At 44.1% G+C, this 18213-nt stretch overlaps 1 protein-coding gene across 1 annotated transcript in view; it reads right to left on the reverse strand.

The window, feature by feature from the left end:
* The window catches only part of STYXL2 (serine/threonine/tyrosine interacting like 2), an 80931-nt gene extending 63095 nt beyond the window's left edge, over nt 1-17836 (reverse strand). The window contains exons 1-2 of the mRNA XM_073577120.1: nt 17763-17836; nt 9229-9352 (exon numbers count right to left, since the gene is read on the reverse strand). Of these exons, the coding sequence (XP_073433221.1) occupies nt 9229-9341 (113 nt within the window). The 5' untranslated portion in view covers nt 9342-9352; nt 17763-17836. The remainder of the gene's footprint in view (nt 1-9228; nt 9353-17762) is intronic.
* Between the last annotated feature and the right edge of the window lie 377 nt (nt 17837-18213).

The raw sequence follows: 18213 nt of genomic DNA on the forward strand, positions 1-18213 counted from the left end.
CCTCTGTACAAGAATATAACTACTATAATACTGTCCCTATGTACAAGAATATAACTACTATAATACTGCCCCTATGTACAAGAATATAACTACTATAATACTGCACCTATGTACAAGAATATAACTACTATAATACTGCACCTATGTACAAAAATATAACTACTATAATACTGCCCCCTCTGTACAAGAATATAACTACTATAATACTGTCCCTATGTACAATAATATAACTACTATAATACTGCCCCCTATGTACAAGAATATAACTACTATAACACTGCTCCTATGTACAATGATATAACTACTATAATACTGCCCCCTCTGTACAAGAATATAACTACTATAATACTGTCCCTATGTACAAGAATATAACTACTATAATACTGCCCCTATGTACAAGAATATAACTACTATAACACTGATCCTATGTACAATAATATAACTACTATAATACTGCTCCTATGTACAAGAATATAACTACTATAATACTGCCCCTATGTACAAGAATATAACTACTATAACACTGCTCCTATGTACAATGATATAACTACTATAATACTGCCCCCTCTGTACAAGAATATAACTACTATAATACTGTCCCTATGTACAAGAATATAACTACTATAATACTGCCCCTATGTACAAGAATATAACTACTATAATACTGCCCCCTATGTACAAGAATATAACTACTATAATACTGCTCCTATGTACAAGAATATAACTACTATAATACAGCCCCCTATGTACAAGAATATAACTACTATAATACTGCTCCTATGTACAAGAATATAACTACTATAATACTGCTCCTATGTACAAGAATATAACTACTATAATACTGCTCCTATGTACAAGAATATAACTACTATACTACTGCTCCTATGCACAAGAATATAACTACTATTATACTACCCCCTATGTAGAAATTTAGAAATCACTAGCTGAAGATCCCGGCGGTGCCAGGCATAGTAACTAAATGTGGTTAGTTATAACAAATTATAATGATTATCCTCCATCCCATAGTCCCGTGCCCATATACCCATCACACATCCTCCATCCCATAGTCCTGTGCCCATATACCCATCATACATATCCTCCATCCCATAGTCCCGTGCCCATATACTCATCATACATATCCTCCATACAATAGTCCAGTGCCCATATACCCATCATACATATCCTCCATCCCATAGTCCCGTGTCCATATACCCATCATACATATCCTCCATCCCATAGTCCAGTGCCCATATACCCATCATACATATCCGCCATCCCATAGTCCCATGCCCATATACTCATCACACATATCCTCCATCCCATAGTCCCATGCCCATATACCCATCATACTTATCCACCATCCCATAGTCCCATGCCCATATACCCATCATACATATCCTCCATCCCATAGTTCCGTGTCCATACACCCATCATACATATCCTCCATCCCATAGTCCCGTGCCCATATACCCATCATACATATCCTACATCCCATAGTCCCGTGCCCATATACCCATCATACTTATCCGCCATCCCATAGTCCCATGCCCATATACCCATCATACATATCCTCCATCCCATAGTCCCGTGCCCATATACCCATCCTATTTATCCGCCATCCCATAGTCCCATGCCCATATACCCATCATACATATCTTCCATCCCATAGTCCAGTGCCCATATACCCATCACACATATCCTCCATCCAATAGTCCAGTGCCCATATACCCATCATACATATCCTCCATCCCATAGTCCTGTGTCCATATACCCATCATACATATCCTCCATCCCATAGTCCAGTGCCCATATACCATCATACATATCCGCCATCCCATAGTCCCATGCCTATATACTCATCATACATATCCTCCATCCCATAGTCCCATGCCCATATACCCATCATACTTATCCGCCATCCCATAGTCCCGTGCTCATATACCCATCATACATATCCTCCATCCCATAGTCCAGTGCCCATATACCATCATACATATCCGCCATCCCATAGTCCCATGCCCATATACTCATCATACATATCCGCCATCCCATAGTACCATGCCCATATACCCATCATACATATCCTCCATCCCATAGTCCAGTGCCCATATACCATCATACATATCCGCCATCCCATAGTCCCATGCCCATATACTCATCATACATATCCGCCATCCCATAGTCCCATGCCCATATACTCATCATACATATCTGCCATCCCATAGTACCATGCCCATATACCCATCATACATATCCTCCATCCCATAGTCCCATGCCCATATACCCATCATACTTATCCGCCATCCCATAGTCCCATGCCCATATACCCATCATACATATCCTCCATCCCATAGTCCCGTGTCCATATACCCATCATACATATCCTCCATCCCATAGTCCAGTGCCCATATACCATCATACATATCCGCCATCCCATAGTCCCATGCCCATATACTCATCATACATATCCTCCATCCCATAGTCCCATGCCCATATACCCATCATACTTATCCGCCATCCCATAGTCCCGTGCTCATATACCCATCATACATATCCTCCATCCCATAGTCCAGTGCCCATATACCATCATACATATCCGCCATCCCATAGTCCCATGCCCATATACTCATCATACATATCCGCCATCCCATAGTACCATGCCCATATACCCATCATACATATCCTCCATCCCATAGTCCAGTGCCCATATACCATCATACATATCCGCCATCCCATAGTCCCATGCCAATATACTCATCATACATATCCGCCATCCCATAGTCCCATGCCCATATACTCATCATACATATCCGCCATCCCATAGTACCATGCCCATATACCCATCATACATATCCTCCATCCCATAGTCCCATGCCCATATACCCATCATACTTATCCGCCATCCCATAGTCCCATGCCCATATACCCATCATACATATCCTCCATCCCATAGTCCCGTGTCCATACACCCATCATACATCCTCCATCCCATAGTCCCGTGCCCATATACCCATCATACATATTCTCCATCCCATAGTCCCGTGTCCATACACCCATGATACATATCCTCCATCCCATAGTCCCATGCCCATATACCCATCATACTTATCCGCCATCCCATAGTCCCATGCCAATATACCCATCATACATATCCTCCATCCCATAGTCCCGTGCCCACCATATACCCATCATACTTATCCGCCATCCCATAGTCCTGTGCCCATATACCCATCATACATATCCTCCATCCCATAGTCCCGTGCCCATATACCCATAATACATATCCTCCATCCCATAGTCCCATGCCCATATACCCATCATACATATCCTCCATCCCATAGTCCCGTGCCCATATACCCATCATACATATCCTCCATCCCATAGTCCCATGCCCATATACCCATCATACATATCCTCCATCCCATAGTCCCGTGCCCATATACCCGTCATACATATCCTCCATCCCATAGTCCCATGCCCATATACCCATCATACATATCCTCCATCCCATAGTCCCGTGCCCATATACCCATCATACATATCCTCCATCCCATAGTCCTGTGCCCATATACCCATCATACATATCTTCCATCCCATAGTCCAGTGCCCATATACCCATCATACATCCTCCATCCCATAGTCCGGTGCCCATATACCCGTCATAAATATCCTCCATCCCATAGTCCAGTGCCCATATACCCATCATACATATCCTCCATTCCATAGTCCCATGCCCATATACCCATCATACATATCTTCCATCCCATAGTCCAGTGCCCATATACCCATCATACATATCCTCCATCCCATAGTCCCGTGCCCATATACCCATCATACATATCCTCCATCCCATAGTCCAGTGCCCATATACCCATCATACATATCCTCCATTCCATAGTCCCATGCCCATATACCCATCATACATATCCTCCATCCCATAGTCCAGTGCCCATATACCCATCATACATCCTCCATCCCATAGTCCGCTGCCCATATACCCGTCATAAATATCCTCCATCCCATAGGCCCGTGCCCATATACCCATCATACATATCCTCCATCCCATAGTCCAGTGCCCATATACCATCATACATATCCGCCATCCCATAGTCCCATGCCCATATACCCATCATACATATCCTCCATCCCATAGTCCCGTGCTCATATACCCATCATACATATCCTCCATCCCATAGTCCCATGCCCATATACCCATCATACATATCCTCCATCCCATAGTCCCGTGCCCATATACCCATCATACTTATCCGCCATCCCATAGTCCCGTGCTCATATACCCATCATACATATCCTCCATCCCATAGTCCCGTGCCCATATACCCATCATACTTATCCGCCATCCTATAGTCCTGTGTCCATATACCCATCATACATATCATCCATCCCATAGTCCAGTGCCCATATACTCATCATACATATCCTCCATCCCATAGTACCATGCCCATATACCCATCATACATATCCTCCATCCCATAGTCCCGTGCCCATATACCCATCATACATATCCTCCATCCCATAGTCCAGTTCCCATATACCATCATACATATCCTCCATCCCATAGTCCAGTGCCCATATACCCGTCATACATATCATCCATCCCATAGGCCCGTGCCCATATACCCATCATACTTATCCGCCATCCTATAGTCCTGTGTCCATATACCCATCATACATATCCTCCATCCCATAGTCCAGTGCCCATATACTCATCATACATATCCTCCATCCCATAGTACCATGCCCATATACCCATCATACATATCCTCCATCCCATAGTCCCGTGCCCATATACCCATCATACTTATCCGCCATCCCATAGTCCCGTGTCCATACACCCATCATACATCCTCCATCCCATAGTCCCGTGCCCATATACCCATCATACATATTCTCCATCCCATAGTCCCGTGCCCATATACCCATCATACATATCCTCCATCCCATAATCCCATGCCCATATACCCATCATACATATCCTCCATCCCATAGTCCCGTGCCCATATACCCATCATACTAATCCGCCATCCCATAGTCTCATGCCCATATACCCATCATACATATCCTCCATCCCATAGTCCCGTGCCCATATACCCATCATACATATCCTCCATTCCATAGTCCCATGCCCATATACCCATCATACATATCCTCCATCCCATAGTCCCGTGCCCCTATACCCATCATACTTATCCGCCATCCCATAGTCCCATGCCCATATACCCATCATACATATCCTCCATCCCATAGTCCCGTGTCCATACACCCATCATACATCCTCCATCCCATAGTCCCATGCCCATATACCCATCATACATATTCTCCATCCCATAGTCCCGTGTCCATACACCCATGATACATATCCTCCATCCCATAGTCCCATGCCCATATACCCATCATACTTATCCGCCATCCCATAGTCCCATGCCCATATATCCATCATACATATCCTCCATCCCATAGTCCCCTGCCCACCATACACCCATCATACTTATCCGCCATCCCATAGTCCCATGCCCATATACCCATCATACATATCCTCCATCCCATAGTCCCATGCCCATATACCCATCATACATATCCTCCATCCCATAGTCCCGTGCCCATATACCCATCATACATATCCTCCATCCCATAGTCCCATGCCCATATACCCATCATACATATCCTCCATCCCATAGTCCCATGCCCATATACCCGTCATACATATCCTCCATCCCATAGTCCCATGCCCATATACCTATCGTACATATCCTCCATCCCATAGTCCCATGCCCATATACCCATCATACATATCCTCCATCCCATAGTCCCGTGCCCATATACCCATCATACTTATCCGCCATCCCATAGTCTCATGCCCATATACCCATCATACATATCTTCCATCCCATAGTCCAGTGCCCATATACCCATCATACATCCTCCATCCCATAGTCCGGTGCCCATATACCCGTCATAAATATCCTCCATCCCATAGTCCAGTGCCCATATACCCATCATACATATCCTCCATCCCATAGTCCCATGCCCATATACCCATCATAAATATCTTCCATCCCATAGTCCAGTGCCCATATACCCATCATACATATCCTCCATCCCATAGTCCAGTGCCCATATACCCATCATACATATCCTCCATCCCATAGTCCAGTGCCCATATACCCATCATACATCCTCCATCCCATAGTCCGGTGCCCATATACCCGTCATAAATATCCTCCATCCCATAGGCCCGTGCCCATATACCCATCATACATATCCTCCATCCCATAGTTCAGTGCCCATATACCATCATACATATCCGCCATCCCATAGTCCCATGCCCATATACTCATCATACATATCCTCCATCCCATAGTCCCATGCCCATACACCCATCATACATCCTCCATCCCATAGGCCCATGCCCATATACCCATCATACATATCCTACATCCCATAGTCCCATGCCCATATACCCATCATACATATCCTCCATCCCATAGTCCCGTGCCCATATACTCATCATACATATCCCATAGTCCCGTGCCCATATACCCATCATACATATCCTCCATCCCATAGTCCCGTGCCCATATACCCATCATACTTATCCGCCATCCTATAGTCCTGTGCCCATATACCCATCATACATATCCTCCATCCCATAGTCCCGTGCCCATATACCCATCATACTTATCCGCCATCCCATAGTCCCGTGTCCATATACCCATCATACATATCCTCCATCCCATAGTCCCGTGCCCATATACCCATCATACATATCCTCCATCCCATAGTCCCGTGCCCATATACCCATCATACTTATCCGCCATCCTATAGTCCTGTGCCCATATACCCATCATACATATCCTCCATCCCATAGTCCCGTGCCCATATACCCATCATACTTATCCGCCATCCCATAGTCCCGTGTCCATATACCCATCATACATATCCTCCATCCCATAGTCCCGTGCCCATATACCCATCATACATATCCTCCATCCCATAGTCCCGTGCCCATATACCCATCATACATATCCTCCATCCCATAGTCCCGTGCCCATATACCCATCATACATATCCTCCATCCCATAGTCCCGTGCCCATATACCCATCATACATATCCTCCATCCCATAGTCCCGTGCCCATATACCCATCATACTTATCCGCCATCCCATAGTCCCGTGTCCATATACCCATCATACATATCCTCCATCCCATAGTCCCGTGCCCATATACCCATCATACACATCCTCCATCCCATAGTCCCGTGCCCATATACCCATCATACTTATCCGCCATCCCATAGTCCCGTGTCCATATACCCATCATACATATCCTCCATCCCATAGTCCCGTGCCCATATACCCGTCATACACATCCTCCATCCCATAGTCCCGTGCCCATATACCCATCATACACATCCTTCATCCCATAGTCCCGTGCCCATATACCCATCATACATATCCTCCATCCCATAGTCCCGTGCCCATATACCCATCATACATATCCTCCATCCCATAGTCCCGTGCCCATATACCCGTCATACATATCCTCCATCCCATAGTCCCGTGCCCATATACCCATCATACACATCCTCCATCCCATAGTCCCGTGCCCATATACCCATCATACACATCCTTCATCCCATAGTCCCGTGCCCATATACCCATCATACTTATCCGCCATCCCATAGTCCCGTGCCCATATACCCATCACACATCCGCCATCCCATAGTCCCGTGCCCATATACCCATCATACATATCCTCCATCCCATAGTCCCGTGCCCATATACCCATCATACATATCCTCCATCCCATAGTCCCGTGCCCATATACCCATCACACATCCGCCATCCCATAGTCCCGTGCCCATATACCCATCATACACATCCTTCATCCCATAGTCCCGTGCCCATATACCCATCATACATATCCTCCATCCCATAGTCCCGTGCCCATATACCCATCACACATCCGCCATCCCATAGTCCCGTGCCCATATACCCATCATACACATCCTTCATCCCATAGTCCCGTGCCCATATACCCATCACACATCCGCCATCCCATAGTCCCGTGCCCATATACCCATCACACATCCGCCATCCCATAGTCCCGTGCCCATATACCCATCACACATCCGCCATCCCATAGTCCTGTGCCCATATACCCATCACACATCCGCCATCCCATAGTCCTGTGCCCATATACCCATCACACATCCTTCATCCCATAGTCCCGTGCCCATATACCCATCACACATCCGCCATCCCATAGTCCCGTGCCCATATACCCATCACACATCCGCCATCCCATAGTCCCGTGCCCATATACCCATCACACATCTGCCATCCCATAGTCCCGTGCCCATATACCCATCACACATCCGCCATCCCATAGTCCCGTGCCCATATACCCATCACACATCCGCCATCCCATAGTCCCGTGCCCATATACCCATCACACATCCGCCATCCCATAGTCCCGTGCCCATATACCCATCACACATCCGCCATCCCATAGTCCCGTGCCCATATACCCATCACACATCCGCCATCCCATAGTCCCGTGCCCATATACCCATCATACACATCCTTCATCCCATAGTCCCGTGCCCATATACCCATCATACATATCCTTCATCCCATAGTCCCGTGCCCATATACCCATCACACATCCGCCATCCCATAGTCCCGTGCCCATATACCCATCACACATCCGCCATCCCATAGTCCCGTGCCCATATACCCATCACACATCCGCCATCCCATAGTCCCGTGCCCATATATATGTATGATAGGTATATGGGCATGGGACTACGGGATTTACCTCAGTATTTTAGTATTTTACCTCCCATTCTAAAAATAAATTAAAAAGTTTAATTAAAAAAAATGAAATTTCTTTAAGACAATAGAAAGAAAACACTGACTCACGCCTCACAATATAAATAAAAGCAATGAAAAAAAAAAATTCTGCATGAAAGTATAATCGTATGTATCTCCGAATGGTGTCCAGAAAAACTGCAGCTCGCCATGTAAAGAACAAGTGTTCTCACAGCTCCATCAGCGGAAAGATGAAAAGTTCTGGGTCTCAGACAACGCGACAAAAATTAGTAGTTTTTTACTTTTAAAAAAACTTTTTTTATAAACTTTTTTTTTTACTTCTAAATTTTTTTAAATCTCCTCTTCAGAAATGAACAGCTGTCTGTTACTCACTTGCTGGGGGACGGACTGCGAAGGTATCGGGCTTGGACGGCCAAAACATCATCATCCTCGTCGCCTTTCTCAGGGACCACTTGTTCATTGTCTTGGTCCCGGCCGGACGCCATGATGGGTCACCCTTGAAAAAAAAAGAAAAAAAAAAATACTGAATTTATAGATTGGTGAGGCTCTGCGGCCACTACGAAAATACGACCCCCATGATTCCATGATATAGATGCTGAGAGTTGTAGTTTTCACAACAGTTTGGCGATCAGATCTGAAAACAGAAATAATACAGAGATAGAAATTCATTTCTGGTAATGCTGCAAAACACTGCCTGCTTGGGGGGGGGGGGGGTTAAAGAATCCCAACATGAGGGGCAAGAACCTGGAGTTGACATCTATGGCGGCAAGAATATTCCACCGCCGTCGATCGATGATCACATGAAAGACACTGCCATCTTGTGGTCATTAATGGAATTGCGCACAACTTTTTATAAAGCGTCTGTTCTGGATGATTTTTCATTGTTTTTTTGTAGGGCGGATGATAAAAAGTAGTTACAGGGTTCCATTCTAACAGCTTATGGGTCCAAGAGACCCCACTCCCTAAAAAAAAGACACCACTACTATAAATAAGCTCATAGGAAGTGGGGGCCATAATGTGCTGCCGTATATTATTATAATAGTAATGATGATGATGGAGATGTTGGAGGATGATGACTAATTACTCACTGTCCTCATGGTTATTATGATATCGATGATACATTGATGATATCGATTAGGAACAATGAGATTATTGAGAATCAATAACAATAATAAGAATGATAAATTGATGCTAATTAATATGATTATGATGATTGAAGAGAGAATTGAATGCTTATGATGACAGTAATTGATTGATGATTTATTAGGCCTCATTTAGACGTCCTTTTTTTTCACTTTCCCAAAAATCGCACCGCGGCCGCAGCGTGTGAACACAGCCGTAATTATCATTAGAATTCGTATTCATTGTCAATCGTCGTCATCAATTAATATGAATGCAGGAAGGTCATTGATGGTGATTGATTATGTAGTGTGATAACGATGAATGATGAGGATGTTGGATCATGGGTGATGGGAATTGTTGATTGAGGATGATAATTGTGATTGATAATGATGATGATTGATGAGTGAGGATATTGTTTTTGGTAATTGATAATGATTGAAGATCATGATGATGATGATGATGACCGAGGATGATAGTTTATTAATTGTTGGTTATTATGGACAATGATTGATTATGGTAATTGACTAAGGATGATAAGTGAGTATGGTAATTGATAATGATTGATGATAGTTGATTTAGTAGTGGTCGGGGATGTTGATTGAGGATCATTATCTGATGATAATAATTGATTATTGTCCCGGGGACCTTCTCCGGTATCACACAATCAACAGAGCAAAGGAAGAGTGAACAATTCCAAGACCTTTATTTAGGCAAAAATACGAAATGTCCATATACAATCCACCACACAAAGAATAAGATAGTCCAGAACCTGAATGCAATTAAGTAACAGGATAAAGCCCTGGGACATGAGAGTCCAACAATCCAGCAGACAGAGGATAACAGTCCATATACTCTTCTTTCCCTCTGAGGTGCTGTGGTCACATCATAGTTCCACACATTATCTGTGTCTCACCTCCCTGATATTTTAAAAGTCCCCCTCCTCATTCACATATCAAGGGGAAAGGTCGCAGGGGCTCATTGTTTCAACAAGCTAGGTCAATATGTCATTAGTATATTAGCAAACAATAAAGTATTTTGGGGGGGGGTGATATCAGATGGCAACCGAAAGGGAAAACAGTCGCACTCAAAGTCTTGTATGATTTGCAGAAAGAAGTTTATTTTGAACACAAGATATAGAAAAAATTGTTTCACCGCAGTGCAAATTATTTCATAAGGTAGGTACCTCTTTCTGCAAATCATACAAGTCTTTGAGTGCGACAGTTTTCACCTTAGGGTCACAGTCAGTGGATTAATTCCACGTTCAGTCTGCACCTACCCTGCGAGAGGGCGCGTCTTTCCTTTCTCGTTATCGGATGGCAACAACAGCCATGCATCAATTAGCAAATAACAACTCATCCTACAAGAGAACACCATGAAAATCAGTGAACTATTAATACAGAGAAACTGATGCCCACATACCATATCCCACATCACAACCAGGAAGATGATTGAGGATGATAATTGATGGTGTTGATTAAGGATCATGATTAATTATGGTAGTTGATGATTGATGATATCTCATGATGGTAATCATTGATTTTGGTTATTGAAGACGATAACTGAATGGTAATCATTGATTTTGGTTATTGAAGACGATAACTGATTATTGTAATTTATGAAGAATATCTGATGATCATTGAGTGTAATCATTTATTATAGTTATTGATTATGATGATAATTGATGATGATGGTGATCGACTTTGATTGATGATGGACTGAGGATATTTGATAATATAATTAATGGTTGATCACGAAGATTGAGGATAATCATTGATTATAGTTATTGATTATGATGATAATTGATTTTAATGACTGAAGATGATAACTGATTATTGCAATTGATGACTGAGGATATGTGAAGCTGTAATTGATGATTGATAGTTGATGATCATTGACTGTAATAACGGATTATGGTTATTGATTAAGAAGATGATTATTGCTTATGTTGGTTGATGACTGAGGATATTTGACGATATAATTGATGGTTGATAATAATTGATGATGATCATTGAGTGTATTCATTGATTATTGTTAATGATTGTAAAGATGATTGAGGCTGATAATAGATGATTGATTTTGATGACTAACGACGATAACAGATTATTGTAATTGATGATTGATGATGATGTTTATTATGCTTTGTTATGATAGTTGATTTATTGATGATATTTGATGTTCATTGAGTGTAATCATTAAGGTTATTGAGTAAGAAGATCATTGATGATGATAATTGATGATGGTAATTACTGACTGATGATATTTGATGCTGTAATTGATGGTTGATGATGTTTATTTTTTTATGATAGCTGATTATTGATGATATTTGATGTTGATTATTGTCATTGAGTGCAATATTTGATTATGGTTATTAATTAAGAAGATCATTGAGGATGATAATTGACGACTGATGATATTTGATGATGTAATTGATGATTGAGGATACTATTATATTAGTGATATTATTTCGTGTTGATGATTATTCGATTCTGCGACTCCGTTCACACTTTTGGCTTTAGGTTCAGCCATGACTCGGTGTCTGATCTTCTTTCTGATGGTGCATCAATTACATGATTAGCTTATATTAGGTTCTGCCGTGGTTTTGTATCTCTAGATGGCGGTTATATGACTGTGATCGAGGCTCACAATGGCGGTATGAACAGATCCTAATGTGACAGTCTTTTTTATTGTTCTGCTCGCCCTCTGTCGCACACCTCAGTGTTTCCTCCCCTCTTTTTTTTGAACATTTTTCTTTCCAAGCCCCAAAAATCTCTAATTTCACAGATCCCCATGGCACCAACTTTCCTTCCCTTTGTTTTGTCACTTTTTACTGTTTATTTCCATCGGCAGTCGTGGTCGTGCGGAGAGCGCTCCAGCAGGTCCCTCGCCTCGCGCCGGCTCTTCTGCACAGACCAGACGAGGCTTTTCATTTTTTGAGTTTGAAGTTCAGCTCCATCTCACCCCCCGAGCTAGTCTTGAGACATTCGGCGGTGACACAATGTATTTGCGGGGCCTTCTCCTGCCGCAGGGCTTTTAACAGCCGAGCGCCGCCATTCCAGTGAGGGGCCGTGCTTTGTCAAGACATCTGAAGAGCCAGACAGAGAGGACGATCTTCAAAGCGGCACATGGCGGGGACTCGTTTCCAGCCATGGGATGTTATGTCAAGCTGTTCTTATGAGCTGAGGGCCTCGATCTGTGGATGCCGAATGACCGTAGAGGGAAACGTGGCAGAGAGGATGCATAAATACATGTCAGCGCCGGCACAGTGCGGAGCGGCAGAATCAATCTCCCCCCGAAGAAAAGCATCCGTGGCAGAAAGTGAATAGGAATGTACTGCGGCCCTTGCTAACGGAGAACAGCTGAGCACGGGCAGTCGCTAAAACTGCCGCCAAAGCAGGCAACAAGCAGGACTAGGGACACTGGTGCAACAATATGAAAAATGCTGCCCCCTCAATAACTAATATATCTCCCTGTGCCCACCAGGGGGCAGAGCAAGTGCAAGTCCAGCTCCAGAAGTGGGATAACGGCCCTTTGAGGCTCAATATATCACCAATTCCACCTAATTTGGAGCTGGACGTGGACCTCTCACCTCTTGGGCCCCCGTGCGACCAGTTTGCACCAATGATATGTCTACCCCTGGCAGCGGGCCATGCGTAGGTGGTCACAAGTAACGGGCTAAGCAATGGAGAATAATGCTGTAGTAACAAGGTATTGCTCCCTCGACGCGCGCTGTTTATGGAAGCCTGTATTCTGCGACTGGTGAATACTCGGGAAGGTGTTTGTGGTTGATCCTTACATAAGACGTTCTAAGTAGTTGCTAAACAAAGAATAAGAGCGAAAGAAAGAAATCTCAAAATTTGGGATCATCAACCAAAGACAGATGCTGTTTTTGGTAGTCTGTATACTCGATTTTCAGAGTATTGGTATAACTGTACCGGTCTCTACCAGCAGTTTTTAGGACAATGCATTAATTGAAAATTTCCACTCCGCTGACTGTGGGGGCTGTTTTTGGCAGCCTGAAGGTATCTGCTTGTAACATCTGTCTCCATGTGATCACTACAACAACCTCTTACAGTGTGAACAGTCCCCTGCCATAGCCGTTTATGGCAGCCTGTATCCCGTGAATGGTGATTAGGTACAGTACCGCTGACGGGTGCAGGGACAGCCTCTATGATCAGTTTCTAGGGATCGGCTTTGGTGAGCCAGAGAGTCTTTTCCAGTTCCTGGCGGTGATGGTCATGTCGGTGGTCTGTAGCCCACAAATGCTCTGCATGCAGAAAGACCTATGAGTTTTACCGAAGTTTCTATGGAGCGGTTGCCAGGAAATGATCTCCCGTCTTTCTTTGCATAGACATTTAAGTCATAAGGAATAATTTTATGAGATGCAATCGCTTACAGGCAATCGCTTTGTAGAAATGCACCTGGATCCTTATGAAAGCCGGAGGAGATCATTTTATCTGTTATAAACCAGTGGTTTCAGTAAAAAGCTCAGGGGGGAGCAGCTATGGATATTTTTATCTCTACGTACATGTTGCTAGGGGCTCTGGCGTTTCCAGGCAGCGATCAGGGTCTTATCCGCCGCTGATCCTGCTCTCGCCCTTCATAGGAACCACATTTATTCGGGTAAACAATTACTCCCAGCATTTATAGAGCGGCCGCCCGCCAGCAAATCCTCGCCAGAAGTATTTCATTTACAGCGACTGTTCTGCTCTAATCTGCTTTGCAGACGACAGGAAGCAGTTGCTTAAATAGCAATTCCTGCATAGGCCCCATTTATTCATGGCTTTTGTTTTTTTTTTTGTTGTTTTTTTTTTATCTAGGGGCAGTTTTGCATTTTTATCTATGTCCTCAGCTTTGCAGCTGTTTTAGGACAAACTGTGGAAGGAAAGTCCAAGGGAATTGTTATTCAAGCATTGACTTACCTGTCAGTATACTGGCACAATGCCACGGACGGAGAGTGGATTCAGAGGAAAAAAAAAATGCTCCTGACCTAGTCCTGCTCACACAGCTGATGGTTTGTTACCATGTGCCAAGGATGAAAATCCTCAGCAGCGCAAACGTTTCTCATGAGATTTGTACTAAGTGTTATACGTATGTCTTACCTGCGCTGGCACATTGTAGCAAAACTTCAGCTATAAACTAAGCGCTATAGTTCTTACCATAACTAACACATTGTAACAAAACTTACTATCCCGTTTACATTCAGAAGCTGAAAACCAAAACAGGATAACCTGGCCTAATATTTCTCGCAGCTGAACGGTTTGTTACAATGTCTTAAACTCGAGTTTGTATGTTCTCCTCGTGTTTGCGCGGGTTTCCCCCGGGTTCTCTGGTTTCCTCTGACACTCCAAAGACAAACTGATAGGGAATTTAGATTGTGAGCCCCATTGGGGACAGTGATGATAATGTCTGTAAAGTGCTGTGGAATTAAAGGGCAGCCACCCCACAGAATATAATGTAGCCCCTCAGAGTATAATGCAGCCTCACCATACAATATAATGTAACCCCCCCATAGAATATAATGCAGCCCCCCCTCATATAATATAATGCAGCCCCTCCATAGAATATATGGTAGCTCCTCATACAGTATAATGCAGCCCCCCACAGAATATAATGTAGCCCTTCCATAGAATACAATGTAGCCCTCCTCATATAGTATAATGCAGCCCCCCATAGAATGTAATGTAGCTCCCTCAGAGTATAATGAAGCCCCCCATACAATATAATCCAGCCCCCCCATAGAATATAATGCAGCCCCTCATAGAGTATAATGAAGCCCCCATACAATATAAGGCAGCTCACCAAAGAATACAATGTAGCCCCCTCATATAGTACAATGTAGCCCCCTCATGATGAAATCACCCCTCGTAGAATATAATAAATATAATACAGCCCCCTATAGAATATAATACATCCCACCTCCCCATTTAATATAATGTACCCCCCATAGAATATAACACAGCCCACCTCCTCATAGAATATAATGTACCATAGAATATAATACAGCCCACCTCCTCATAGAATATAATGTACCCCCCATAGAATATAACACAGCCCACCTCCTCATAGAATATAATGTAGCCCCCCCTAGAATATAACACAACCCACCTCCCCAGAGAATATAATGTACCATAGAATATAATACAGCCCACCTCCTCATAGAATATAATGTACCCCCCATAGAATATAACACAGCCCACCTCCTCATAGAATATAATGTAGCCCCCCCTAGAATATAACACAACCCACCTCCCCAGAGAATATAATGTACCATAGAATATAATACAGCCCACCTCCTCATAGAATATAATGTAGCCCCCATAGAATATAAAACAACCCACCTCCCCATGTAATATAATGTACCCCCATAGAATATAACACAACCCACCTCCCCATAGAATATAATGTAGCCCCCATAGAATATAATACAGCCCACCTCCCCAGAGAGCATAATGTAGCCATCTCCCCGAGAATGGTCCCACAGTCCAGTACTCACTGATATATTAAAAAAAAAACCCCAAAAAAACCCAAAAAACCACACACTCCTCACCTCTCCTCATGCCTCACGCTGCTCCAGGCTCTGCTCCGGTCTCAGCGGCGGTACACAGTGGGTGCGCGATGAAGTGATGTCATCGTGAACCCGCAGTGTCAGAGGCAGAGGGGAATGATGGGAGAGGGAGCGTCATCGGACACTCTCTCCTCCATCATTGCTGTGAATGTGGCGGCAGCTACACGGGGGGGGGTCGGCGCTGGTGGCAGGCGCGCCACTGGCTGGGGGCTCCCGGGGGAGTGGGGGCCCTAGGCAGCCGCCTGTCCTGCCTGCTGCTAACGCCGGCCCTGTTAGGCTAGGTTCACATTTGTGGTTGAGTCCGCAGCGTATTGTCTGCAACTGCAAACGCATGCAAGCGTTTGTGGACGATAGGCAAGTGCTATTTTCCCGGCGAATTTTTGAATTTACACAAGTCACGCCCAATGGGTGTGTCTTATGTAAAATCTTGCGTACACAAATGCAAAGCGTACGTATGTCGTTGCTTACGCTTGCGTTTCCATAGCCAGTAATGCGGTTTTTTTATGCACATCATCCGCATGCGGATGATTCGGTCACAGACACCAGTGGACCTACGCCACGTCTATGGAGAAGTGTAAACAGACTGCCTCCTTCTGCCCACGCGCTACCGATCCCCAGCGATCAGCCGCGATCACGATTACAGCTGGGAGTAAAGAGGTTTCTAAATATGAAAAATACAACGTTACATTAGATCACATCCAGATCAAAAAGAATCAAGAACATAAAAATAAAACATCAGAAAAATCCAACTCCGATGTGCCATAAAAATCCGCAGCGAAACACTTGGATTTCTGCTGAAATTTGCCCAAATCACAAGGTACTCCTGGAAGGCACCACAAAAAAAGTTGCCAAATTTTCAATAATGTGGCCGAGTGCACAGCGTTACATTACTAATTACTGCAAGAGATTCTACTATAACCTGGCACCAATTCCGAATAGTGGGTATGGGCATCTCGCCAACCTCCTAGGGTATAAGGATGATATCAACCGAATTTAGGACTGAGCTTAGGAAGGCGAGACAGCGATGACCCGGGCAGCTGGACGTGACAGGTCTCTGAGAGCCGGAGACAGGTGGTCGGCTTCAGCTAACCAAGCGAGAAGGACGAAGACAAGGCCTTGATACAACAACATTAAAATCCGCATGCCCCCAGGAGCTGGCACCTCCAAGCCCAAGGCGGAAATCACCAACATGAGCAGAACATGAGAGGAGAACATTTACCTGGAGTCCTGTGAAGACCCTGGAGAAGATGTGCTGGATCACACAGGGAGGGCCAGGGGACGACGCTCTCCAAACTTTACTGTGACTTCTAAAATTAGTAGCAGGACTGCATTGGCTGCTGATATCTGTCCTCACAAGGAATGCCAGGGCTGGGAGGAGGGGAAGGGGCAGAGAACATGGTCGTCTGTACCCAACACTGACAATGGTAGTATATAGTAGGTGCATTCCTGTACATAGGAGCGGTATTATAGTAGTTATATTCTTGTACATAGGGGCAGTATTATAGTAGTTATATTCTTATACATAGGGGCAGTATTACAGTAGTTATATTCTTGAACATAGGAGCAGTATTATAGTAGTTATATTCTTGTACATAGGGGGCAGTATTATAGTAGTTATATTCTTATACATAGGGGCAGTATTATAGCAGTTATATTCTTGTACATAGGGG

The sequence above is a fragment of the Dendrobates tinctorius genome, unplaced genomic scaffold, assembly GCF_039654945.1.
Source record: "Dendrobates tinctorius isolate UK_male_01 unplaced genomic scaffold, ASM3965494v1 ptg000054l, whole genome shotgun sequence".
Taxonomy (NCBI): domain Eukaryota; kingdom Metazoa; phylum Chordata; class Amphibia; order Anura; family Dendrobatidae; genus Dendrobates; species Dendrobates tinctorius.